The sequence below is a fragment of the Pteronotus mesoamericanus genome, unplaced genomic scaffold (genome assembly GCF_021234165.1).
Source record: "Pteronotus mesoamericanus isolate MK-2021 breed Mesoamerican mustached bat unplaced genomic scaffold, CSHL_Meso_final contig_82, whole genome shotgun sequence".
NCBI lineage: Eukaryota > Metazoa > Chordata > Mammalia > Chiroptera > Mormoopidae > Pteronotus > Pteronotus mesoamericanus.
In genome coordinates this window covers 3,879,211-3,906,113 of record NW_026555265.1, presented here as the reverse complement: position 1 = coordinate 3,906,113, position 26,903 = coordinate 3,879,211, and the positions used below count along the sequence as shown (strand labels likewise).

The window sequence follows — 26,903 nt, the reverse complement described above, 5'->3', positions numbered from 1 at the left end:
ACCAGACTCTTGCCAGGAATAAAAAAAAATACTTTGGAAGAAAAATGAAGAAAAGCCTTAAAAGGAACACATCTAACAGATCCACAAAGTAGCTTGATTGACTGAAAACCAACCAATTAGCTGACCATTCATCATGTTCAAGCCCACACATGTGGACACACACACACAAACACACATCTATTGTTTTTACTTCTATCCAACAAGAGCTATGTGAACATTAAATTTTAGTTTTGACTAATAGAAGGGGTTGGGGAAAATTTTAATTATCCCAGCCCCTTTTTGATATTTTAGTTTGTATCTTCCTTCTTAAATTATTTGATTATATTTATATGTAACAGAATAAAATAAAGCACTAACAGGTATTAGAGTAATACAATGGCATTTCCCTGTAGTTAATAGAAATTATTCTTTAATCATTCACCCAAAACTTCTAGCAAAGGACACTCAAGAATAAGAACTTAATGCACCAGGTATAGGGAATAAGAGAAAACTTGGCCCAGGAAGTGATGGATGTAATAACAAAGGCTATAGCTTATATTTATTTATTAAGTTGGTATTTATTTTGAATTATAGTAAAATACAATTAATATTAATTGAGAATATATATTTATTAAAGGCTAGAACTAGATGCCCTTTAAAGGTGGGGAATGGTTTTGGGAGGTTATAATATTAAATTCTTGAGTTGGAATAACAGGTGCTAAAAAAGGAACAGATAACCTACTCTGTTATTACTAAGAAAAAATAAAACAGGATTTGGAGGTGTGGCAAAAGCAAGATAGGAGAAGAAAGGATTATGGAGCAAAGCATTAAAATACTATTATAATAAGGCATTTTAAAAACATGGAGATCTGATATTCCATTTGAAGTTTAGGGCATTATTATGATGTAAATTTCCATTCTCTGTCCCTGAAGACTTCAGTGGGTTTACTTTCACATAAATGCTTTTGTAGAAGTGTTATGTTATTCATACTCATTTTCATTTTGTTTTGTTTACTTTGGATAATAAAGAGTCAGGCTAGGAGCTGATGTTGATGTTTGAGTTGAGGTTTTGTAAAATATAATTATAGCAGAAAGAGTAGAAACATTATTCGTACAATGAGGACTTCTGGCCAAGATGGAGGTGTAGGTAGACACACTTTTCCTCCATCATACATCCAAAAGAAGGACAGTAATAAATTTAAAAACAAAAAATAACCAGAACTGACAGATAATCAAACTGTATGGAAGTCCAACAACCAAGGAGCTAAAGAAGAAACATTCATCCAGATTGATAGGAGGGGCAGAGATGGGCAGCCAGGGCAGAGAGGATGTGCAGCAAGGCAGTGGCTGGCAGACCGGGCAGTCCCACATTTGCTTGCAGATAAACCATGAGGAACAGCTGGGGAGTGAGACAGACCATGAAATCCAGGGTTCTAGTGTAGGAAAACAAAGCCTCAAAACCTCTGGAGGTAAACATCTTTGAGGGTTGTGGCAGAAGAAGAAACTTCCAGCCTCATAGGAGAGTCCACTGGAGAGACTCATGGGCTCCTAGAATGTACATAAACCCACCCACCCAGGAATCAGCACTAGAAGGGCCCAATTTGCTTGTGGGTAGCAGGGGAAGTGACTGAAAGCCAGCAAGAGCCGAGCAAGTGGCATTGTGCCCTCTCTGACCCCTCCCCCCCACAGAAACATAATGCAGTGACCTGGGTTGCTCTGCCCTGGTGAATATCTATGGCTCTGCCCCTCCCAATGTAATAGGCATTCTGAGACAAATTTATATATATATATATATATATATATATATATATATATCTCCCAAGTGAAAGAACGGATCAAAGCTCCAAAAATAGAACTAAGCAATGAACAGATAGCCAACCTATCAGATGCACAGTTCAAAACACTGGTAATCTGGATGCTCACTAAATTGGCTGAGTATGGTTGCAAAATAGAAGAAAAAAATGAAGGCTATGCAAAGTGAAATAAAGAAAAATATACAGGGAACCAACAGCAAACAGAAGGAAACTGCAACTCAAATAAATGATTGGGAACAAAAGAAAGAGATAAACATTCAACCAGAACAGAATGAAGAAACAAGAATTTTAAAAAATGAGGAAAAGCTTAGGAACCTCTGGAACAACTTTAAACATTCCAACATCTGAATCATAGGGGTACCAGAAGAGGGAGAGGGAGAGCAAGAAACTGAAAACTTACTTGAAAAAATAATGGAGAACTTCCCCAATCTGGCCAAGGAAATAGACTTCCAAGAGATCCAGGAAGCTCAGAGAGTCCTAAAGAAGTTGGACCCAAGGAAGCACACACCAAAGCACATCATAATTATATTACCTAAGATTAAAAATAAGGAGAGAATCTTAAAAACAGCAAGGGAAAGACAGTTACCTACAAAGGAATTCCCATAAGACTATCAGTTTATTTCTCAAAAGAAACCTTGCAGACAGGAAGGGGCTAGAAAGAAGTATTCAAAGTCATGAAAGGCAAGGACCTACATCGAAGATTACTCTATCCAGCAAAGCTATCATTTAGAATGGAAGGACAGATAAAGTGCTTCCCAAATAAAGTCAAGTTAAAGGAGTTCATCATTGCCAAGCCCTTATTATATGAAATGTTAAAAGGACATCTAAGAAAAAGAAGAAGATCAAAAACTACGAACAATAACACGACAACAAACTCACAACTATCAACAACTGAGCCTAAAAAATAAAAACAAAAACAAACTAAGCAAACAAGTAGAACAGGAACGGAATCATAGAAATGGAGATCAGAGTAGAGGGAGAGGAGGAAGAATGGGGGAAAAGGTACAGGGAATAAGCTGCATAAATAGTAGGTACAAAGTAGACAGGGGGAGGTTAAAAATAGTATAGGAAATGGAGAAGTCAAAGAACTTATATGTATGACTCATGGACATGAACTAAGAACAGGGGGGAATGTTGGAGGGACAGGTGGTACATGGTGGAGGAGAATAAAGGGGAGAAAAAAAGGGGGACAACTGTAATAGCATAATCAATAAAATATATATTTTAAAAAAAGAAACATTATTCATACAATGAACTGATTTAGTGCCTGCAATAGCTTGGAGTCAGAGGTAAGCTTGAGACCATAGGTCCCTGAGGATGACTGCATAAATCTCCAGAGGACCATTGACTTTTCCTGAGAGCAGAAAAGGAATCAAGCCAACTGCACCTATATATAAAGGAGGCAGAAGACCCCAGCCAGTTTATAATCACATATATTTTTCCTCAAATCCTTTTTAGAATAGAGGACTGATCAATATAAAATATTTATTTATGCATATACATATAAACTTGATTGAATAAGTGTATTCAAAATAAGGCAAGAAATATAAAGTAAGTCATCCAACCACAGAAGACTTTAGATGCAGGTTGTCATGTTCTGAATTTGTATCAAATGAAGAACTGTGATATTTTGAAGTGAATGCCAACAAATAAAGGTAAACATAGAAAGGACAGAGAAGGCAAGGATTCTTAGGCCTATATGTGTACTTATATGTGCATATCTGGTTTTGTTGAAAATGAAAGTCTGATCTTTCACTGCATGTATCGCTCCAACCATTTTAGACTACTTGGAGTATACTATCACAGCTTATGTTTCCCTGAGAAAGAAGAAAGAATAGTAAAAGGGACTTTCCCTGACACCAATACATTTAAAATCTATTTGGGGAGATAAGATTTAAAGACATAAAAATACTGTTAATTGATTTACCATTTGTAGAACATTTTTACATACATTATCTCACTTAACCTTATAATGGTCCATTGAGTTTGGGAGGAAGGTCAGTTTTCACTATTTCCATTTGGAGATAAGACTACCAAGGCCCAAAGAGAGAAGTGACTTAAATATGAACACAGAGCCATACTTCATACTTCACACTATTTTACACTCTTCTGAATAAAATAATTAGAATTTAATTATATATAGAAAATTATATATGTCTTGTGGGTAATAAGCACGGTCAAACATAAATATTGCAATGTGTAAATAATATTACACTATAATTTCTTGCTAAGGAATTAGCAAGGAGGAAACATCATAGTGTGGTTAATGTAAATATTATATATATATATTTCATATACAATACAGCTTCATTGTTTACTAAAATACTTATATAAATCTATTTTAGTTTTTATTATATCATTCCCAGGTTGTATCTTATCATTTTTTTTAACTACACATGTTTTACTAACAAAGTACTCCAAGAGTGAATTCCAAACGGCTTCCTACCTTGCAAAGTTCAAGGAACTTCTCACTGGTATATCTCATAGGATGCTCAGTGAAGGTAGCATAAGGTACCTCAGTGGACCACGGGTTCCAACGGGACAATAGAGATTGCTGCTCCGGACTCCCCCAGTAGATCCTAAGTCCTTCTCCTTGTCTCCTACAATAAAGGAATTTTTCCTTTAGATTTGTCATTTCCATTATATTAAAGCAAAAATGAAAGGGTAGGAAAGGAATGGGATGTCTCAGTCAGGCTTATATTGTTGTTGAAATAAGTGGCTTAACTATCAACTAGTTGAGCTGTTCCAAAGAATTTAGAAGAAAAAGATGAATTTGCTTTAAAAAATGATGAGTTCAAAGTGTGGTCAAAAATTCTATGTGAAAATTCTATGTGAAAATCACATTTGGAAATGTGATTCTGGCATTCAGGACAGATGCCAGGGCTGGGCATTTGACCACTAACCTCTTGTCAATATTTTGATGGTACAAGTTAAAAGAAAATGGGAGCGGGAAGAGTCAGATGGTGGGACAAGAACTGAAACAGGTAAATTTGGGAGATAATTTCAAAGAAAAACAGAGATGACAACAATTTCCACAGAGCCACAAATACAAGCAAGGACTAAGAAAAGACGGGATTCTCAAATAGGAAGATATGGATGACTAATTCAAAATATTCTGTGACCTCAACTTCTGTATATCACAATTTTCTATTCCCTGCATACATTCCATCCAGCAAAATTTCAGCAACAAACATGTCAAAGCATATATGGAGGCTGTCCCTGCCCTTTTCCATTAAATTCATAGTTCTGACCCATTAGCATGTAGGAGGCAGCCACTACCTGGTAGAGCCCAGGCCTGGTCATCTGGTAAACCCAAGTGCAGAGCAAGAGAAAACTGTCTTGGGAGTAGTGGGAGGGAATTTGTGGCAGGGGAGTATGGGCACATTGAATTAAAAAAATTGTAGTTTCTGTGGCCTCTTCTTTTGCATGTGTCCATTAGAATTTTTGGTTTGTGGTTTTAGACATCTCAGATTGCAGAGAGATCCCTGAATGTTAGGACAAGCTCAGGAAGTTTGCATTTGACAAACTTTAAAACTAAGGTGCCTGTGATTCTAAAGAGCCCCATGGAACATCACAGAGGTCTTGTTTCTTCTAGAAATTAAATCCTGGGATCTAGAATGAAAAACTGGAGCTTAATTGTGGTCTCTTTGCAAAGCTGTGACTTCCTGTATCAAGGAAGGATTCCTTTGGGAATGCTCTTGTGGTTTCTGAATGTTTATTCACGTAGAGATGTGGATAAACACCATCTCACACATAAGCATGTAACACTCATCTTTCAAATGGCTGCTCCCTGAGCTGCTTCTTACAAAAGGAAAGTAAGAAAAGAGTATGGCACATTCTGCTGTCCTGTTTTCATATTTTTGATGATTATGTATGAAAGCTGACACTTAACCTTTTTTTGTACTTAATCCTTTACCCAGAAAGAAAAGCAAAGGAAAAGGAAAAAAAAAAAGAGAAAAAAAGAAAAATATTGTACATACCTCTAAAGTTCCCTTTCTAACCCCTCACCTTCTTAGTTGCTATACTTTATCATCCTCCCTGTACTTTTCTTCATTTTTTTCTAGGCCTCATTATAAACCTAAAGCTCAATGAATATTCTATGCATGATGATTAATGGAGCATTCTGGCCTGAGTCCAGTGAAACAGCTTGCACAATAGAATTATTTACTGATTCATATGTCAATTTATGTATTGGGTGCAATTCTGCTTTTATCCAAAAGGGATGAAAATATGCCAAGATAGATTATCTGATAAGTATACTTTATGTTATTTCATTTCAGGGAAACCCCAAATGAAGTCTAAGCATGAAATTTAAGAGGGACCCTATTTCTAAAAAGACAATCAGTTTGAGTATGGCAATGATCTTTCTCAAAGATATAATATATTTCTAAGTATACAAGTTCAGCCAATCCTCTCACCTGGGCTCCAGAGGTAATAGATGGAAAGATAAATCTAGAACTGAATAGTCTCTCCAAAGGTAACACTAAGGTAGTGCTTCTCACAAAAGCCTTTAGTACCAGAGGTCTATGAAAATCTATCATCTTCTCTTCTGTCAAATGTCACTAGGGCAATTGTGGAGAATATGGACTCTTTCATGACCAGAAACACTTTATTAAACTGTTACTTGTGTTTACCATGAGAGAAATCATATGCGGTAGAGTGAAAAATGCAGCAAACAGGATGTCAGGTAGTCCAGCATTAGAGTCTTGGTCTTGATACTTAATGCTGTGTGACTAGGGGTAAGCTTATTTCTTTTTCTAAATCTCAGTGTCTCCATATGTTCTTTAGAGTGTCTCCATATGGTAACATTCCAGAGCCCCACTAACCCTGTGTGAATTGTGTGTGCAGCTATAGTGCCATTAGCATTCACCCAGTCAAGGAAAGATGATCCATAAAAAGCCTCTGAGTTATATATTTAATTTAGAGGCATTAAATTAGCACCCCCCACCCCCACCCAGCAGAACACATCCTCTGCTACAAAGGCTACACCAAGTATTGTCCCATCACTTTTAGGCAATTTTAGCACCTACCACACTATTTCACAAACATCTAAAAGCACCAATCAGCCAGTATGGAGGAATAGTAGTTTAAGGCTTATAAGCTACAGAATGTCAGAGCTAGAAGGGTTTTTGGAAGCTATAACCCTTTTTAGAAGTGTCTTTTTTTTCTGGAAATTGGAAAACTGAGACTCAGAAAGGACCAGGGATTTCTTAAACCATCACCACAAACAGAGCTGAGTTAGAGAGAGACATAGTTTCCTAAAACTTCATTTAGGTGTATTTTCACCATTCTGGTCTATTGTTACAAGATACATTCCAAGTTAAGGTCCTGCCATTACACAACACAGCCTTATTTCCAATTAGACACAGAGTTAAAAGAATTGCCCTAAGGAGCCTGCCACCTTTTGTGGGCAAAAAACATGCTCAGGAATTCCAGCTAAAGGTCAGAAAGAAAATCTCTCTCAAATGGAACTCTGTATTTTTTATATATACCCAACATTAGCAATGCTGAGACTGTAGAAAAATAAGGTAAATCAGGGGATGATTATTAAAAAGTTATATCATCAAGGTTAGAAGGCTGAGTCTTTCTCACTGAGCTGTTATGGTTAAGTTTTCAAAGGGTGGGTACAGTCCCAGGAAAAGAATGACAACATCAAATTTTTAAGCAAAGAAAAACCATTTGAATTGCATCCTTTGGATTCTTCCTTTAATCACCCTAATAAAACCCTTTTTTCCATAGGTTGCTCCATTGCAGCAGGTAAAAACCATTGTGCCTTCTCCTAAGCAACTGAGACTTCTGTCTTAGGCCCACACTAGTTGTTTGCCTTTTTTTTTTTTTTTTTTTTTTTTTTTTTTGCTTTGAGCATTTCACACCAGTTTTCTGAACTTTAGGTAGCAGTAATTTCATAAGAAACAAGAAGATAATGGATGAGAGAATGCTTTGTATGCTGTAAGGCATTGGTCTACTAGCAAATATAGTACTGGCATGTACTATAATGCTTATTGTGTACTGTTAAAATGTAAAAATATGTAAACTTCATATTTTTACAGGTTGTTTAACCCTCATAGCAATTTCTAAACTTCTTTGGTAGAAATAGATGAAGTTCACAGGAAATAAGATAAAGAATTTGGCCAGGCTTGATCAGATCACCAGGTCAAGAACTGCTAGTGGAATAGAATAAAAACAAACAAGAGAAACAGCATTAGACCTGTCTTACTAGTCTAAAGTTCATGTGCCTGACACTTCGAAAGGCTAAAACTTAAAACATTAGAGTTTATTGTAAGAAAAGTTTTATTGATCTAGAAGGCAACAACTGAGAAGAAGGGAGACTTAGTGGTGCCTTAAATCCATCTTAAGAAAGGACAGAGTTCAAGCTTCTTTCATGTCAAAGAAAGAGCAAATAGAAACGTCAAGAGGTGATTAACAAATGCAGATATCTGGGCACTAGTAGGGGTCAGAGAAAGATTGTGCTTAGTCTCTTGACCCTAGTTGATGTGAGTCTGGTCGGAGGTCCCTGCAAATCTTTGATAGACAGTACATACTTCCCTTATCTCCTCTGGAGAGGCCCTTTCTGGTAGGAGTTATTTTTGTAAAACTCAAGCTGCAAGCAGAATTCCTTCATGATTAGCATGTCTATATGCAAGCAGTTATTTACCTGAAGGCCATGGAAACAAAGCAGGATTGAACAAGATGGAGTCAGAGAGGATGAGCATTTCACTCTGTTACAGTTATAACTTATTTTGTTCTCAATTTCTATCCTCAAATAAACCAGCCATATCTGGCCTCTATTCCCACTTCTTACTCTTCACTTTTAGTAAACATCAAAATCTCACAGAATGGTGTAAAAGTAGAGGAAGGGGTCCATAAGGACAAATAAGAACTTAATGGAAGAAGGCAATTTATAGTACTGGGGGGTTTTTAGGATCCTAGACTGAATTGGACGGCCCCTTAAAAGTGTGTTTCCAATTCTTTCATTTTATAGATATATACATTGAAGACCAGAATTTTTACATATCAGAGTTCTTCCTTTAGTCATTTTAATTATATGTTCTATTCAGTGACTCAGACTCAGGATTCTACTCAAATACAATTGTTGGTGGGGTGGAAGGTCTAAACAATTACTACTTTAAACCATTATAACATCCTCAAAGATGATTTGCCTTCTGCACCATAGAAGTTCAGAAGGTCCAATAATGAAAAATAAATATGGTTTAACAACACAGAAAGGCACTGCAAGTTGAACAGAGGTAAGACTTTCTTCAATAATAAGCTTTATAAGACAAGACATTCTTTCTATTGGAAAAGGCTCCCTTCCGTGAAGTCATTTTTAGCTGAACTAGAATAATATGCCAGCCAGTCAACAGTCTGGGTTAATTTGTTCATTCCACACATTCTTCGTCTTTTGGAGAGAAGACACACATCCTTTTTTTGTAGCACAATATAGCCACCTTCCTTTTCTTTGATTTTTCTACTCTCTGTTCATCCTGGCCTTCGCAGATGCTGGGCTGAGGCATTAAACTACCTGTTAGAAGAAGTGAATGAAGATGCCAGGCTCCCGGAAGGAGAAATGGCAGCTTCCATGATTACCTCTGTCAGTTGCCCCCTCCTTTCTACACATCTCAAATCTCAAAGCTCCACCACAGAATTAAAAACATAGCTCAAGGCACCAAAGCGAGATTTATGAGGAAGCACAGACATTAACTCTTGCTCTAAATGCAGGGCGTGTGCTTGTAAGTATGGGTGAGCAAACAGAGGGAGGTGGTGGGGGAGGAGGGAGGGCAGCGAAGGGGAGACAGCAGTTCAGAACAACATAATATATTTTCTTAATGTCTCCTTTCAGCCTGTATTGTTGAAAAGAGGGCTTTCTAGGCCCCTGAAATGTTAGTCCCTTGCTTATTTAATCTGCACAAAAGGGGGGACTGAGTTGGCACCCTGGATGGTATTCAATGCTTCTTTGCTCATTGAATGACCTCAGACAAAATATTTTCCATGACAAGAACCCAAAAGACGCTGGCACAGAGTCAGACAATAAGATTTGCAGAATGTGTTTACATTTTCTCCATGTCCCCAGGCTGTTCCAAACCCATCGGCAGGTGCTGCCTTTATCTGTTCTCTTTGCTCACCTGGCTGCCTCCCAGAAGTTTCCAGGGCCTTGGGCTCAGTGCGATTAACTATTTACTGACATGGGTAACCAAGAAATTCTATGAGTTATATTACTTGAGGGAGAGGTAAGTGATAAAGTAAAACTAGATCGGCAGTGTTCATAAAAGGAGAGTTCGGGGCAGTTGGTACCATGGTAAGAATCTTGAGTAACAGTTAGGAGGCCAGAGTTCAAAGGGTAGGTCTGCCACTAACTGGATGGATAATTTGAACCATTTACTTCTCTGGGTTCCAGGGGTCCATCAGTAAAACCGGGTAGTTGAATTAGACCACCTCTAAGGTCTTTTTTGGTACCAATCAATTAGCATCTGTGCTTAAAGACCAAAATAATGTTTATTATACTGGTTATACCTAAAGCCTTAGGATAACAATAAATATGAGAAATTCTCAGAGAGCTGCGGACATGATCATTCTTCTCTTAGAAGAAAAAAACAATTTGAAACTACAGAATAAAAGACCTAGGGATGAGCCAAAAACAGAATGCAGAGAAAGTGAAGGTAAGTAATTATACCAAGGGTTCTAAAAAGTTTGGGTTTGGAATCCCCCAATCTAAAGTAGATATCTATCTGTTTGGGAGACTTTAGATGTGCTTGTCCTAGAAGTGGTCATATTCAGGGCTGAGGTGAAGACTAAGACCCAAACCAAAAACACAACCTAAGATTTTGTGATTCATGGGGTAAGGATGCTTGTGTATGTGAGTGTGTGTATGCAGACACCCAGTAAATACTTAGACTAAAACATGGGTTCCTATACTGCTATGTACATAGCAATCACATAATGCATTCTTGTTTAATGACAGTGAGTGAATGAAGAAATTCACAGAGTAAGTTAGGATACCTGTGAGATTGGATGCCATGTTATTCCATTCTGAGAATGTTACATGTTATGGTAGTAAGGTCATTGAACCAAAAGTTCAAAGATAAAGCTTGAATCTAATCCTAACACTGATGCTAACTTTCTGTGTGGCTTAGAGCTGGGCACAACATCTCTAGGACTTCATTTCCTTTTGCTACAGTTTAAATGTTTGTGTCTTCCCCAAATTTATGTGTTGAAATCTTAAAGCCCAAGGTGATGGAATTAGGAAGTTAAGTTTCTGGGAAGTAATTAGGTCACAAGGATAGAGTCCTCATAATGAAATCAGTGCATTTATAAAAGAGACTCCAGAGACCATCCCCCTTTTCACTATGTGAGGACAGACACAGCAAGGAAGTATCCTAAGTGAATCAGAAATCAGACCTTCATTAGACACTGAATCTGTTAGCACCCTGATCTTGGATTCCCCGGCCTCCAGAGCTGTGAGAAATAAATTTCTGTTTATAAACTATTCAGGTTCTGGCATTGTATTATAGCAGCCCAAATGGACAAAGACAACCTTATTATAAAATAAGAGACATTGGATTAAATAGTCTCCAGGGGGCACTCCAACTAGGCACAAATCTAACACTTAAGACTCATCAGAAGTAAAGATTACTTACCTTTGGTTTGTATCTAAATAACATACAGAAATATATTATTCTTCAGAACTTGTATGAATGGATTATTTGAATTGAAGTCATTCTTAAACCTATATACTTAGTGTCTTAAACAGATCATATTGAAAAATAACTAATTCTTTTATAGCTAAATAAAAATCACCACAAACTCCAGATGTGAAGACTTGGAAGGGATTTATTGTTACTCATTTATATCCTACTTCTTTGACTCCTTAATTTTACTGATATAGACACTGAAATCTGAAATTTACTTAGATTAATACTCAAAGCCCTCATAATTCTTTCCTATATTCCAGTGCTTTCCTTTATGAAAGCCAACTATTGTCTACAAAGAGTAAGCCTATTTACCCAAGCTCTGAAAGATTCTTTGCTGCTAAATTTATTAGTTCTTATATCAGTTGTCTCTTCTCTCACCATCATTCTGTCATTTCTCGCTGCTGCCAACATTCCATTACAACACTCTAGCAGCTCTTCTTCTCATTTGTTTTTTTCTGAATTATTATTGATGGAGAGACTAGGAATGCATTACTCTTGGAGTCATGGTAAAATAATTAAACGACCACCGCCACCACAACAACAAAACACCTCTTTCTCATGTCCTTTCCTGTAAGAGAAATGTATCCATTTTATAGTAAAAGCTTTGATTTCACAGATTCCATTTAAATGAAGAGCTAATCCAATGAGACTAATTATAAACAATTTTTAGATAAAAGAAAAGAAACTATATGTATCTTTTAGTTTTGGGCATCTAAATGCTCATATTTTAAAAAGTCCATTGGAGTTACACCTGTCAAAATGACACAAACATAATCCCAGGCTTAAAAATCATAACCTTCTTTCTGCTGATGGGGATGACATAAAACTTGCTCATCCTTAGAATCATACTCTGGTAGACTGGCATTGTCAAATGCTATACAAGGAGCCTCAGTTCTAATCCCCCTTCAAACTTTTAGTGTGTGTGTTGCACATTAGATAACAATTGTTTTGAATAGCAACATTATTAGCGAATACTTGTTAGCATTCTTTCATGAAGTCTAGAGAAGTTTCTCTGGATAAAATTGTAATAAGGATTCAGAGACAGGAACAACCCCTTAAACTGAAGATATCAAAGAAGATTATATTCATTCAATACGTTTTCTGATCTTCAACCTTGCACCAAGTACCTTGCATTGAAGACAGAGGAAAATCATAAGAACAAAGATCCAGTTTGTGATGAGGGGTGGGGAGAAACAAAAAATTCAGTGTATGTGCCTTGATTTATTTATTTTTATCATGATCTTATTTATATTCAGTCGGGCTACAAAGCAAGTTGGCAGGGTGGAGGGAGCTAGGTCAGAAGAGAGCTACAGAACTTTGTGGGTGTTTGGTATTGTTTGTGCCAACTCCACAGATCAAGAGCAGCGACATTCTGATGTGGAAGCTAGTGAGAAGCCAATGGGTAATCAGAGGAGAGCAGCTTCATTCATTTAATTAGCTAAGGAAATTTGTCTCTGACTGCTATACTCAAAACTACAAAAGGAAAGTGTGCATAGAGGGGATAGGGGCACATGGCTAAGCCAGGTGCCCCCACTGATCTCAGGCCGTTAATGGGACTGAGTCTTGACCATGCGTGGGCTTCCTACTGGGTGTCATTAAGAAGCCTAGAGGATCCCTAGCTGGTGTCGCTCAGTGAATTGAGTGCTGGCCTGTGAACCAAAGGGTTACTGGTTTGATTCCCAGTCAGGGCACATGCCTTGGTTGGGGGCAAGGTCCCCAGAAGGGGGCACTTGAGAGGCAACCACATATTGATGTTTCACTCCCTCTCTTTCTCCCTCCCTTCCCCTTTCTAAAAATAAATGAATAAAATCATTTTTTTAAAAAATCCTAGAGGCTAACAAAAAAGAGGATAAAATCAAAAGTTGGGTGGCAGTGGTGAGGATAGCAAAAGAAAGGGAAAAGAGAAAATTTCAATGAGAGATAAATTTTAGCATGAACAGATTGAAATCATAGCTGCTATTTAACTGAATTAGAAGGCTTCCTAATCTTATAGCACCTCAATTTTCTCTTCTGTTAAATAAAACTAGTGACATTGTCTTATAAAGGTATACAAGGGTTAAGTAAAATTAAAAATGTCAAATCTCTAACAGTGTCTGGTAAATAGTAGTCACACTCTGTTTGTTAGTTGGACAGTGCCTTACAGCACACAAACAATTTCTCATCCAATATCCCCTTGTTTCTTATGAAACTATTGTTCTTATGACAATGGTATGAAATACCCAGAGACACGGAATCGGTGAAAGTCAGGGTTTATGCTCAGGTATTTCTGATCCAGAGGTAGGACTCTGACCTAAGCCCTTAGTCCAAATCCCTGAGCTTATTCAAAAGATATGAATGTTGAAGAGATCTGAGGGTTGGTTAACAAAGATGACATTTAGTGGCATTGCTGGCATAGGCTGTCTGTACCTAGCAGTGCTCAGGGTAGAGGTCGGGAGCAGGACTGTGTCTACAGTGATGGAAAAGAAAGATGAGATCAAGAGCCTATCTAGTCTAGCTACAGTTCTTCCCCTTATACATATCAAAGAAAACCTGGCAACAGGAAAATGTAGTCTGAAGCAAAACAACAGTAAGGCAGCTGCTCCCTTTCCAGTTCATTTACACTTACACAGCACTAAACCTGTGTGGAACTTATATAAAAGGACTGAAAAAATACACTAGAATATTAACATTATTGATAAAATGAATTATTTTTTCTTGTTTTAAAAATTCTTACTTTCTGTAATGAGCATGCACTATTTTTACATGGAAATGGCAAACTATATATTGAACATTTGTTACCTCTACATTTGTTACCTCCTGTTCTTATAGTAAACACACAAGGTGCATTTATAATCTCTATTTTACGGATGAGGAAACTGAGGTTCAAAGCCACAAACTAGTAAGTAGGGTAACTGGGGTTAGGATTTAGGTCTCTCTGGTTCCACAGCCCCTCCTCAGTTCAAGGTACCCTATAGATATATGGAACAAGGAAGAAAAAAACATTTACACCAACCAGTTGTTTATTTTCCAGTGGAGCCAATATAAAGACAATAATTCCAGAGCTCACCTCTTTATTTGTAGTCTCTCTTCACTGAACTAATCTACCCTCTCCCTTTCTCCTCAGTGCTGATCCAATGAGCTTAGAAACCTAAAGGGGCTTCCAGCGGTTTATAAAATTCAGAAATTTTCCCAGCCTGACATTCCCAGCCTTTTAAGTACAGTTCTAGCATTCATTTCCAATATTCAAAACCATGACTCCTCAGGGCTCCAAACAAATAATTCAGCTTGCTGAGCCTGTCTGACAGCATTTGTGATCATTTCACCAATATGAAGTGATCCAGTATAGTTATTTTATATCATCAAATGAACTATGAGTTGTTCAAGAACAGAATCCACATCTTAGCCATATTCATTGCCCCCACAATATGTATCTTGTAGTATGTGGTCAAACAGTTTTCTCAGGGTCTTTACTATAAAATAAAGTCAAACCAAAAATATTTACTCCTTAGACTCAATTGATCTGGTCGTTGCTTTTATTCTCATCAGTCTATAGTTCTGAATTGCATTGTTTAAAACTGAGCTCTTAAAATATTTGTTTAAGGAGGATGGGGAATCCTTTATCAATTTTGAGGTGTATGTAAAACGAGACATTTAGAGAAAGACCCAGGACTGAGGGTCTGTTCTTTTGCATGTAGGACATCTGTGGTCCTTTTCTGAAAGCATGTGCTGCAGATGCTGGCCTGACAGGTCTACAGCAGGGCCTTCCAGGGCCAAACGGCTGCCATGTGTGGAGAGGAGAGGGTAACTTGCAAAGCTGCTATGGAAAATGCCACAATATAAAGGAAACCATTTTGAGACAATTCCCTCTATTATCAATTAGGATATCTGGCAAAACTCATTGCCTTTAAATTTGTGTAAGTTTTCATCTCCTCTCTTAAAAGCCAGTTACTTTTAAGCATCCCAAATAACCAAGTTTCAACAGGTACAAAGTAGCTAAGTTAAAAACAAAAAGGAAAAGAAAAAAAAGCTTCTGAGAAGAACACTATTCTGAATCTCATCACTTTCCATTCCATCTCAGCTCAAGGGAGCCTGAGGGTAGAAAGTCTGGAATACATGCATGGGAAATTAGAGAGACCAGTTACCACAAACGTTTGACCCAACTCTCTATGGCCTATCGGCAAATAGCCTGGGCTGCTCAGGAAGGTGAAGGACACAGAGGGCTCTCTGACCAACAGAGCAGGGACCCATCTCCTTCTCCTAACATATCCCCTTGGATCATGCTCTTAAGGCTGTGAAAAAAAAATGTAAAAAAATGTAAATGAAAAAATTTTTCAAAAGATTAAATGTGATACACATTTACTTTTCCCTTTATGTCTTATGAGAGCATTTTCTGGGGGAAATTTAGTCATGGTATTTCATACCATACATTATGTGGACAAGCAAAACTGTCTATCTCTAATTCCACACACAGATGTAGTCTGCAATTAACATCATTTTCCCCATTGGCCAGAGTCAATGAGAGCCATTGAAATTGTTCAACAAGAGTCACCCATTCAGACCCCTCCATCTCTTTCCAAATTGATTGCATTCTGCCTATCCCAGGTGAAATTCAGACAACAAAAACCCATGGTACTTTTTAGGTACTTGGATACAATGAAAGAAATTATGGAGTTCAAAGAATGCAGACCTGGGTTCAAACCTCGGTGCCTTTATTTACTATGTGATTTGGGGAAGGCACTTTAACCCTGACAGTCTGTTTTCTCATTCGGAAAATGGAAATAAGGATGCCTCCTTAGCAGACTATCACAGGACTCTATGTAGGATGCCCAGTGACTCTCATCAGAGGTTTGAAGCATTCCTTTACCAGAGCTCTGAAAAATAAATCAGAAGAGAAGAAATTTCTGAATTGTCTTAGCATTCCTGCTATTTTCCTTTACATCTACCCAAAATTGCCAAATCATAAATTTGGTGGAGGTGTGGAGGGTGGGGGTCACAAAGCAAGAAAATGGTGTAAAATACTAAACTACATACAAAGTTAAGAAATTTCAAACATTTCCTGAACTACAACTGATTTACCTACATTCCACAGTGTACTCTTATATTTAACTTTGGAGTAGGTGGGCTAGAGTTTACTTGAGGATATTTTGATTTATCTTTATGTTGCAATAGTATTGTTTTGTATACACATGAGCTTGGAGTTTTATGATTTTGTTTTTACCTAAGATTTGCTTTTACCACAGAGCTCTGTATTACCACCCAGGCCCAGGGCAACAGTACAGATCTCTACCTGGGATCCTCCCTCTTGTTTTTCAGTCCCACTGCTCAGTCCCTTAGGGTGGCAGCTTTGTCTACATAAGTGAGAACAAGCAGCCGCATCTCCAAGTTCCATCCACACAGGTCCACTCCCCAACTGGTAACCTCTCTGTCACCCCTCAGGCCATTGGCAGCATGGCATGCTCTGAGAAAAACATGTTCTGAAAGCAGGAGTAGGACAACTTGAACAGAAAATTTTAGGATCTCAGAAACCTAGAGAGTGAGCTGTAACAATGTTTGACAAAGTTTATGTATATTTGAATTACATGGGAACCTTGTTTAAAAAAACAGATGCTGGGGATTTTTTTTAAAAAGATTTTTATTTATTTTTTTAATTTATTTTTTTAATTTATTTTTTTATTGTTCAATTACAGTTGTCTCCATTTTCCCGCCACTGCTTTCCCCTGCCCACCCACCCCAACTTCTCACTCTCAGTCTTTCCCCACTTTGGCTTTGTCCATGGGTTCTTCATAAAAAAAACAAATTCTGATTCAATTGGTGGAGTGGGTCCTGAGGTTCTGGACTCTGTACTTCAAACAAGCTCTCAAGTGATTCTGCCACTGGTCCTATTAACAAGTAGTTCACAAGCGGGCATGGGCTGTGAGTGGGCATATCCATTGACCCTGTGGGTGCCTCGCCTGTGGGGATAGACACAGCTAGATAAGGACCAAAGGAGGTCTGCCTACAGTGTGGGCCTAGGACAGGGATCTTTGTTGCCTGTGGAACGCACAATGGTTTGTAGCTGCTGTAGGGTAGGAATCTAAGAAAAGAGGATTCTTTTGGGACAATTAAAAGAAAACTCCAAAGGATGCACTTCAGTTTTCCTATTACATAGTAGAATTGTCAAACAGCAGTTCTCAAAAAGAAATTTTTATTAAGAAAATAGACTGTTAGGTGTGCTTAAAGATTATTCAAATGTTTAGAGTGTTGACTTTTTTTATTATAGCAATCTTTTCAATCTCTTTCTCTTTATTTTAAAAAACAACAAAACAAACACCTAGCTCCTTCAACCATTTTCCTCATTGAACTAAGTCAAAAACTCCCTCACAAACCAGGTTATTCGCTTTTGAATATATTCCAATTTTCCAATGGCTTTATTAAATTATGTGGCCAAGGAAGGAAAACAATACTTCAATAGCAATCCAATCACTGTGGAATATACTATGATAACACCCTCCTGTCTTCTTAGAGGCTGCATATCTGCTAATTTACTCAAAAACAACATTAGTTGTATTGGTAACTTACCACACTACTGGCTCACCTGGAGTTTACCAGCATATATAGTTTCTAATATCTAAGTCTTTTTCACACCTGCTGCTGCTCGAATACATTGTGAGGTGTTGATTTTTCTAATTGACTTTTTGAGAAAGTAGACATAAAAAATATAGCTCAGAGTTAAATTGCCCCTTTGGCACCTGATCTTTCATAAAGGAGCGTTTGATCAGAAAATATAAGGCAGAACAAACAAACCCTCCTGATGCCTTACTTAGGCTAAATGCTCAAGGCAAAAGCAAAAAGAATTAGATGTGTTATATCCCAGTAAGGCAAGCATTGGGAATTACTAGCTCATCATAAAATGTACTGCTACGAAGGGGGACCCCCAAAAAACAGTTTTACCTATCTTCTGAAGGGCCAGCTCCTTGTAGTACAGGCTTCTTCAATAGGTGAGTGTTCTAGAAACCCATATGTATCAGTGTACCAGCCAGCGTTGTTGTGAGAGACTGCGTTTGACTTCAGTGAATTTCTGAAGACCCTTTCAATGTGTTTGCCCATTTCATGATGGGTGATTTACGAGTGTACTTGCCCACACTGCACTGATTGTTCAGCAGTGTTTGACCCAAAATGGCATGAACCCTATTCCCTAGCCCCCCCACAATCACCTGATCTTGCCCCATCTTGCCCTGAGGAACTGTCTTTTCCTTCCCTGTTAAAAAAAGTCCTCAAACGGAAACATTTTGCAGATGTGGAAGAGGTAAAACAAAAGCAGCAGAAGTACTAATAGGCAGCAAAATCAACAAGTTCAAAAACTGTTTTGAGCAGTGGAAAAAATATCTTGATAGGTGTATTGCATCAAATGGAGAGTACTTGAAGGTGATTGAAGTTTAAACATGTAAGAATAAACACACAATTTTTTAATAAATAAGTTACTGGGGTTTTGCCCCCCCGCCAGTATTTTAGAAGTAGTTCCTGAGTCAAAGGGGGTAGAGCCCAAGCATTTTATAAAGAAATGAATGGATAGATTGATAGATCTCTTATCCTGGCCAAAGCTTAAGAAACTACTTAAGCCCTGTAGTTTTAAGCTGTGTTTAAAAAAAAAAAAAAAAGCATCATCTAAAAACGAAACCAAATTAATCATCTTTCCACAACATAGTTAAGAGGTGGCAAAACATTTCTGTGTCTGGCAAAATTAATTCTATTTGTATTATAAGATTATCCAAAAGGCTGTAAGAGCCACAGAATTTGAGCATGGTTTTTAATTAATCCTGCACCGTGCTTAGTATAGCAGTGTATGCCCTTGGGAAATTTTGATCATTAAAATTAAAATTTGCGTGTATATACAATCTCCTGAAGATACTTCGGGTACAACCTCAGCCTCCTTCTACGATATCACCATACATTTCCACAAAGAGCAGAGAAGAAATGACTCAGAATATGAAAGTAGCTTCTTCATAATTATTTAAAGGTCAACGAGACCAAGGCCTTTTTTGCAATCTGAGTGATGCAGAGTAGAGCTTATGTTAACTAAGTACTGAATACTAAAGAAAATGAATTATCACTTAAAGCCACAGAGACAATGTACTTGTAGTTTTAAAGATGTGAAAAATCGAACTCTATCTTAGCAATAATATTATTCATTTTATGAAAGTATGCTCAGTGGAACTATGCTCAAAACACTGTCCCAGGCACCTCTCTATTTCATGTTTCTCACATTCTACTAGGAAAGAACAAGTGTTCTAAGAAAGAAGTAGGAGAAACCCAGGAAAAGAGAAGCTTTAATTACAGAGAGGGAAACTCTATCACTGGCTTGAGTATCCGTGAATCCTGAAAGAAGTGGCAATTGGAAAATCAAAGTAAAATAACAAGTGCACATTCAAAAATGAAGAGAAAAGTTATTCCAAGTAGAAGGACATAATGCAAAGGCATGAATCATGAGATACGGAGAGTACTGGAGTTCCTTCATCTCTCACTGTAAGTGAGATAGATACTGAGTGTTGTCCTAGAGCTTACAGTCTCTAACCAGCTCTCCTGCTCCAGACTCAGGAAGAAATTCTCTACATCCACCTCCTATGTGTGTATTTGTGTGTGTGTGTGTGTGTGTGCGTGTGTGTGTGTGTTGAGTAACTGGGGTAGCCTAGAAATGGGAGCATTCATTTCTGCGTGAAAGCACAAGGTATATATAGAAGAAACTCTCTCTAATAATTCATGGCCTGGTACAATAACAAACGTAGCTGTTATTTCTTAATATATGCTTTACATGTGTTATCTACACATTTTATAACAAACTTCCAAAGCAGGTACTATTTTTTATGAGGAAATTTTAACCAAATTATTCAAAAGCCTACTTAATAGTAGTGAAGTATTCTTTTTGGTTTATTTGACCTCAAGGCCTCCCTATGTATTCCCTCCTGTGATACATAGCCCACTCTTTATGTCTCCAAAGGGTTTAGAGGCTAGATGTATATTTTCCTAGCCAAGTTCCTCCCCAAAATCTTATAGGATATAGAGTATTTCAATCACAGTAGCTTATCATTCCAGTTCTACCTTTGTTCATTCTCTTATACTCCAGAAGCAAAGTGGGCCCCAAGCACAAATTTTACTATCATATGTGGTGATCTTAAGCCATCAATCTGATTATTACATAATTTAGAATTGGTTCCAAGAAAGAGATTGGTTTCTCTTTTCATTTTTTTCCTCACTTATAGTACCTTACATATCACTACAGATGTAACACAGCATCTAAATATGGGATTCTAAATCTGCTTTACTTTGTTTATTGTCTAGAAACTTAAACTTTAGCTTTCAAAATCAGCCATCAGTCTCCCATGCACAGATCAATCAGGTGGGAAAGGTAAACTGGCAAGGAGACTTCTTATTCTTAGAGCTTCATACACTAAGCAAAGAATTGTACAGAAATTTTTGAATATTTCTGTGTGACTTAAACCTACTACACATGGGAGAAGTCAGCCAAAAGGGTAGATAAGTAGGTCAGAGTTAAGCAATAGAAGATATTGAAAACTAGAGTTATCCTATAAGACATTATTATCCTATAAACAATTGGGGCTGAGGAAATCTTTTAATAAGAGGAGAAATATCAACATGACCATAGCTTTGATTTAAGAAGCTTAAATGATCAGAACTTGAGAGGCAAGAGAGATTTTGGAGGGGATGAAATCAGGGAGCCAGTTCAGACGCCCTATGTGGGGAACCCATAAGGCCTAGATCAGCAGAGAGGAGAATAAAAAGGAGAACGAGGTAGACTTCAGAGTCAAAGAGAATAGGTCAAAGATAGTAGATCTCAAGTTGAAATATCCTTGAAACACTATTTAATAAACCCTTCTCTCAACTATTCTATGTCTTGAGGTTTGTATTCTCAGCGAGTGAAAAGACAGCAGTTGCCTTGACCAGAGCAGTCAGTGCAGGTCTGGGAGGGAAATGAGGTTATTCCCAGACCTGCTGAGTCTGAGGATTCTGTGGCGTAGCAAAACCATCCTGGACATTTCTTTGCTCCCCTTCCAGCCACATTTTTCTCTACCTTCCCTCTAGCAAACCCTAGTTTGTTTCAGGAGTGAAAGAGCTCTTTAATTATCCACACCCCAAATCAGCAGGCCCTCAGTTTTAGGAGCAGAAGGAAAAGAAAGTCACAGGCTCCCACAGGCCCGCTGCCACCTGTGCCCTCCCAGCTGGCGGAGGTGGGGGTGGAAGCTCAGGGCCTCGCCTCCAAGCAGGCCAGCCCTCCAATGAGTGGACATGGAGAGCCGAGGTAGGCCCCTGCCAGAGGAGGCCCATGTCACCTAGCTCATGACCTTAGGAACAGCAAAGCAGATACAGGTGGGATGGAATCTCTCCTCACAATCTTACTTCAAGTCTCCGGCTTTAAAGAAAAGAAATTCCTAATGAATGACATAAACCAATTAGAGAGCTGCCTAAGCCAAGCCCAAGCTCTAAAACAGAGAGTGTGGGTTCCTATTAGGCGGAGTGATTGGAACAAGGGCCAAGACAAGCAGACGTCGGATCCTGGGATGCCTGCATCCTGCCTGTCCCAGAAGGGAGCCCGATACCCCACACTGCAGAGGCTGCTCACATCCACCTCCTCACTTCGACGGCTGTCTTTGCAAACAGTGCTTTCCAACCTCCTCTCTCTGATGATCTGGACAGGCTTCCCTGCTCATTGCTAGGTAGCATTTAATTATCTTGTAAAAATCTGTCACCAAAGTATGTGTGGGAAAGAATTGAGATTTGGAATAGCTTGTCACCTTAAAGCTTTAGCTTAGTTCTTTTTACAATGTGCATTTTTAGTTCCATCTAGAATTTAGAATTACAACCAAAATTTTTTTTCTAGTCCTGAAACCATTATAAGTTTGAAGAATAGGGAGGAAGAAGGAAAAGTGGTGGTAGACATGGAGTAATTGATCACCTAATATATGCTAGGGTCCTTATATTATGCAATTTCCTTCCATACTTCCACAGTCCTGTGAGCTGTGTATCATCATCACCATTATCTCTATTTCATTGAGAATTAGGGAGGTTACAGAAGTTTTCAAGGTCACACAAGTAGCAAGTGGATGAGACATATACCAGCCCCAAAATGTGGTACTGTTGCCAATCTAATATAATCACTATTTTTACATAAAACTTAATGGGAGGAAGACTGGTGGCAAGTATAGAGAAGTAAAAAAAAAAAAAATCCAAAAGTAAAGAAAATTGCATCTAATCCCACCACCCAGAGATAATCACCCTTAATATTCTGTTGTAAATCCTGCAATTACTGAAGTTTAGCTCCCTTTTTGGAACTCCTACACTGATGCTGCAGAAAGCTTTTGAACAAATTACTTCTTCTCATTACATTCAAAATCATGGAAAAAAAAAAAACCAGGAAAAATATTTTCGCATTTTTTAAAAAGTTTGAGAAGTAGTCATCAAGTCCTACAACACGCTTCAGTACTGATTGGTGTCTGGAGAATTAGGAAGCATCTGAGTTCTTTTAATACCCGTCCTACAGAAGCTCACCTGAAATGGCAGCCGTGGGTTCATAAAGACGTAGCCAGAGGTCTGGGCAGCCTCTGCAGTAGCAGCCAGAGGGGTCCACTGTATCCATAACAAGCTTGTTTTGTGACCATGGCCTTAAACAATGTCCCTGGCTTCAGGGTGTCCAGCTTCCAATTCATGCATATCATTCTTACCCAGCTTACTTAGCAGGGTTGTTTTCAGGAATAATGATATGCATATTTATGAACATCCTTTGAGATAAATAAAGCACTATGCCAACAATAGGTAACTGTCAAAATCTCTAATAATTAAGGACTCGACTTCTGAGATGAAGATTTTGCCAAGGGGATAAAGGAATCATGACAGAACTCTTTTGCAACCCTAAATAGTAAGTTAGTAGCAAAACCATAATGAAAATGCTACTATAATATTACACCTTTTATAGGTGTAGAATGTGAATAGTAATGATGAAAATGATGATGGCAAACACTTATTCCCTTTGGCATCATATTTTCAAACACTTTGTAAGTGATTTGCATAGCTTTTTCATATTATCCTCAGAATAACCCTATGCAGGGATATAGCATCTTTATTTCACAGATAAGGAAAGTCCATGAAAATTCACAGTGTTTTTATGTGTAGACCAACTGTCTCTTTTGACTCATATATTCCCATTACTTTTTCTATTTTGTTGGATGAAGGACCTATGACCCAGGATGTCAATTGGCCTAAGTTCACAAAATTCTTGCAAATCAGATACTGGTCTAGAATTGGGTCTGCCTAGGGTCTTTGGGGGGTTATTTTTCAACTAAAATGCATCTGTCTTTGTGTTCAGCCACACAATCATAGAAAAATTCCCCATCCAGCCAACCCCTCAAATACCCTAAGGTTGGCACTTTGTGCTATTTTAAGAGGTGGTTAATCTGACTTAGTTTCAGGTTGTGTAACTCAAAAGACATCTGCAAAGGTTCTCCAAAATGACCTCATCTTAAATCTTCTCTGTAGTCCAATTTTTGAAGCATAAGGAGATAATGGGGCATCACTAGTAAAATTTTGAGCAAAGAGGTGAATTGACCAGTATGGCATTTAAAGATAATCTGATAGCATTGCATTGAATGGGTGTGAGGACTGGTGAACACTGGAGGTAGGAAGATCTAATAATCTCATGGTTCTTACTATTTATTTAGGGCTGTATCAGACACTAGATAGTCCCAATTAATCCTCACAATCCTATGAAAGCACAGTATGTCTTCATTTAACATTGTCAATAGGTTCTGTGACTTTTGGTGAGACAAGGTATTATGAAACCAATTTTACCATAGGCTGATATAAACATAGAGTTAAGTTCCTATGGCATCTCATCAACATTATAACAAAATGAGATTCAACAAAATGGCATTATTTGACTATCATCATCTTCATTTTACAGATTTAAAAAAAACAAAGGAAGATATAAGAGACATTTCAAAAACTATGTAGTTACTAACAGGCTGACTCTAAACTTAAACCAACATAGAACATCTGGATAGTCCAGGCTCTTAACCACTACACTGAAGCAAAGTGAGGAAACCACCATAGTCATTGAAATGAGAGGTAATAAAACCCTAAAGTAAGATCACAACAGTAGAAATAGAAAGGGTTAGGTGTGAAAAAAGTGGCAAAAATAGACTTGACAGATTTGACAACCTGATTAGATTGGAGGAAAATAATAAGGAGCCAAAGATGACAGAATTTTCAAGCCTGAATAATTAGGAGGACACAAAGGCCATCCACATAAATAAAGGCCTGCAGAAGAGAAGCAGGTTTGTTGGGGAAGCATGAGATAGGAGGAGGATGACAGGTTGAGTTTGAGATGCCTGTGGGGCATACAGGTGGAGAGAGCCCAAGGGAAGAAATGCAGGTGTGGAGTGTTTCCCATCACGGAGCCCCCAGACTTGCTACAGGTCCAATCAGCTATTTTTAGCCTAGAGTTGTAGTGTTAGACTTACCCTGCACATTGGTGAATGACACAGGATTGAATTTTCCATAAATGCTTTGATTTGAAAAAAAGTGTTCACACACAGGCCCAAGCACCCATAAACTCAGTCACCTCTTAACAAGCTGGATTCTTGTGCAAAACCATCTTAAGCTGCTTATTTTCCAAACTTAAGGTATTAGGTACACAAATCAGTGGCTTGAGGATAGATGCACTAACAGCTGAGTAATTCTTTCCTTTCCACAGCAAGCTGTCCTTGTGAAGGTGAATGTACTCCTGCATAGTAATGAAGTCTATTTAGGATTTTTAAAAGTGAAGGTTGGCTCAAAATGTTTTCCTCTGCCCAGGTTTTGCCTAAGAGGACCCTTGACCTGGCTGAGGTAGGAAGAGAAAAGAAAAACAGAAGGGGACAATGGAGAAAAGTTCAACATTGGCAGAGGGAAAAGAGAGGTGGGATATAGAAACCCAGGGTTCTTTACATGGATGATGCTGTGTCTCAGTTACTCAGGATTTATGATCATGGCATTGAGTGGGTTTGCTCCTCTTAAAAAATAAGCAAATAACCCCCAAATGATATGATGAATAGTATATAACTTTTCATACTAGTCCTGTGTGGTATACTAGTCATTCCTTCCTCCCTGTAATATATGCTGACCTTCAGAGTTTTGCTGTTGCTTCCCGCTGCAATCTCACTGCAGATTTCAGAAAGAATTAACCAGAATACGTAGGCTTTGCTACCTCAGTTAATAACAACTAGAAGTGTCTTCTCTTTACATACAATATATTACTCATTTTTAAAAAGGAAAGCAGCTATATTATTGGTCTAAATCTAAAAATTTTGAAAATTAAGTTCATTTAGCTGAACTTTCAGTGAGTACACATATATGCATATACACCCAGAAAGATCTCTCTTTTCTCTCTCTCTCCTCTCCCTCCACTTTACCACTATTTCTGATATTAACTTACTGTTAAAAATAATTATGCTAATTTACATGGTTCTAAAATTGAGTGATAAAGCCATATTTCATCACTGTGGACTCCACTTCTCTAAACCTTTTCCTACATTCCCACTTGAAAAATTTTTTTCCTTTAAAAATCATAAATTCAATCTGGGGAAACATATAAAAGATAAACATATTTGAATTTTGCTTATGCTTCAAGAGTTGACTCTTCATTGAAAGTGCCGGTATTTTAAACAGTCATTGCAAAACCCTGGTGGTTTTTCTGGGCAACATCAACTGAGCATCTTCAATCAAAATAAGCTTCATGTTGACAGATCTTGTGATGCCACAGCACTCAAAACAGTCAGTCTACCAGCAGCAGCTCTGAATGCTTCCTCTCTGAAATCATCAGCACCCAAAGCAAAGTGCTCACATATTAGAAACACTTTCCTGGAAAAATCACATTGCCCTTTGAACTGGCAGGGACTCTATGATATTTTTTGTTTCTTTTTTTCATTCTATTTACCTCTCATTCCTGTTCATATCAGTCTATTATCACAACAACATTTGCAGATTAATACTTAAAAGAAGTATTTTAATAACTTTCAGCAAAGTATCACCTCATTCTTTTTAGAGACTCTTAAGTGGCTGGTGGCATTTGTAGGGAAATAAAACACATCACTTTTATTTGAATTCTGGAGAAATATGCTAACAAATTGAGTATTACCAATAAATTAGTAAAACCTGATCCTCTGACACAGAGAGTTCTGAGGGCTAGTATTCAGTGACATGTATATTCATTTATAGATTCATTGAGTCCTGACTATAAAGACAGCCTTGTGTTAGGAGTGTAACCAACAAAGTGCATACAATGGTGTTAGGACACAAAGGTAGACAAGGAATGCTGTTGGGATAAAAGAAAATGGCGGTTAATGTGTTACAGCTGAGTTTTCCATTATAAGAAATAAGATTCTCAGACCAAGTTAAAACACATAATTACATTTAC

At 37.8% G+C, this 26,903-nt stretch overlaps 1 protein-coding gene across 1 annotated transcript in view; it reads right to left on the bottom strand.

Annotated features, from left to right (window-relative positions):
• The window catches only part of TPRG1 (tumor protein p63 regulated 1), a 111,509-nt gene that overhangs the window by 20,154 nt on the left and 64,452 nt on the right, over positions 1 to 26,903 (bottom strand). Inside the window, exon 4 of the mRNA XM_054585266.1 lies at positions 4,240 to 4,393. Coding sequence (XP_054441241.1) covers positions 4,240 to 4,393 — 154 coding nt within the window. The remainder of the gene's footprint in view (positions 1 to 4,239; positions 4,394 to 26,903) is intronic.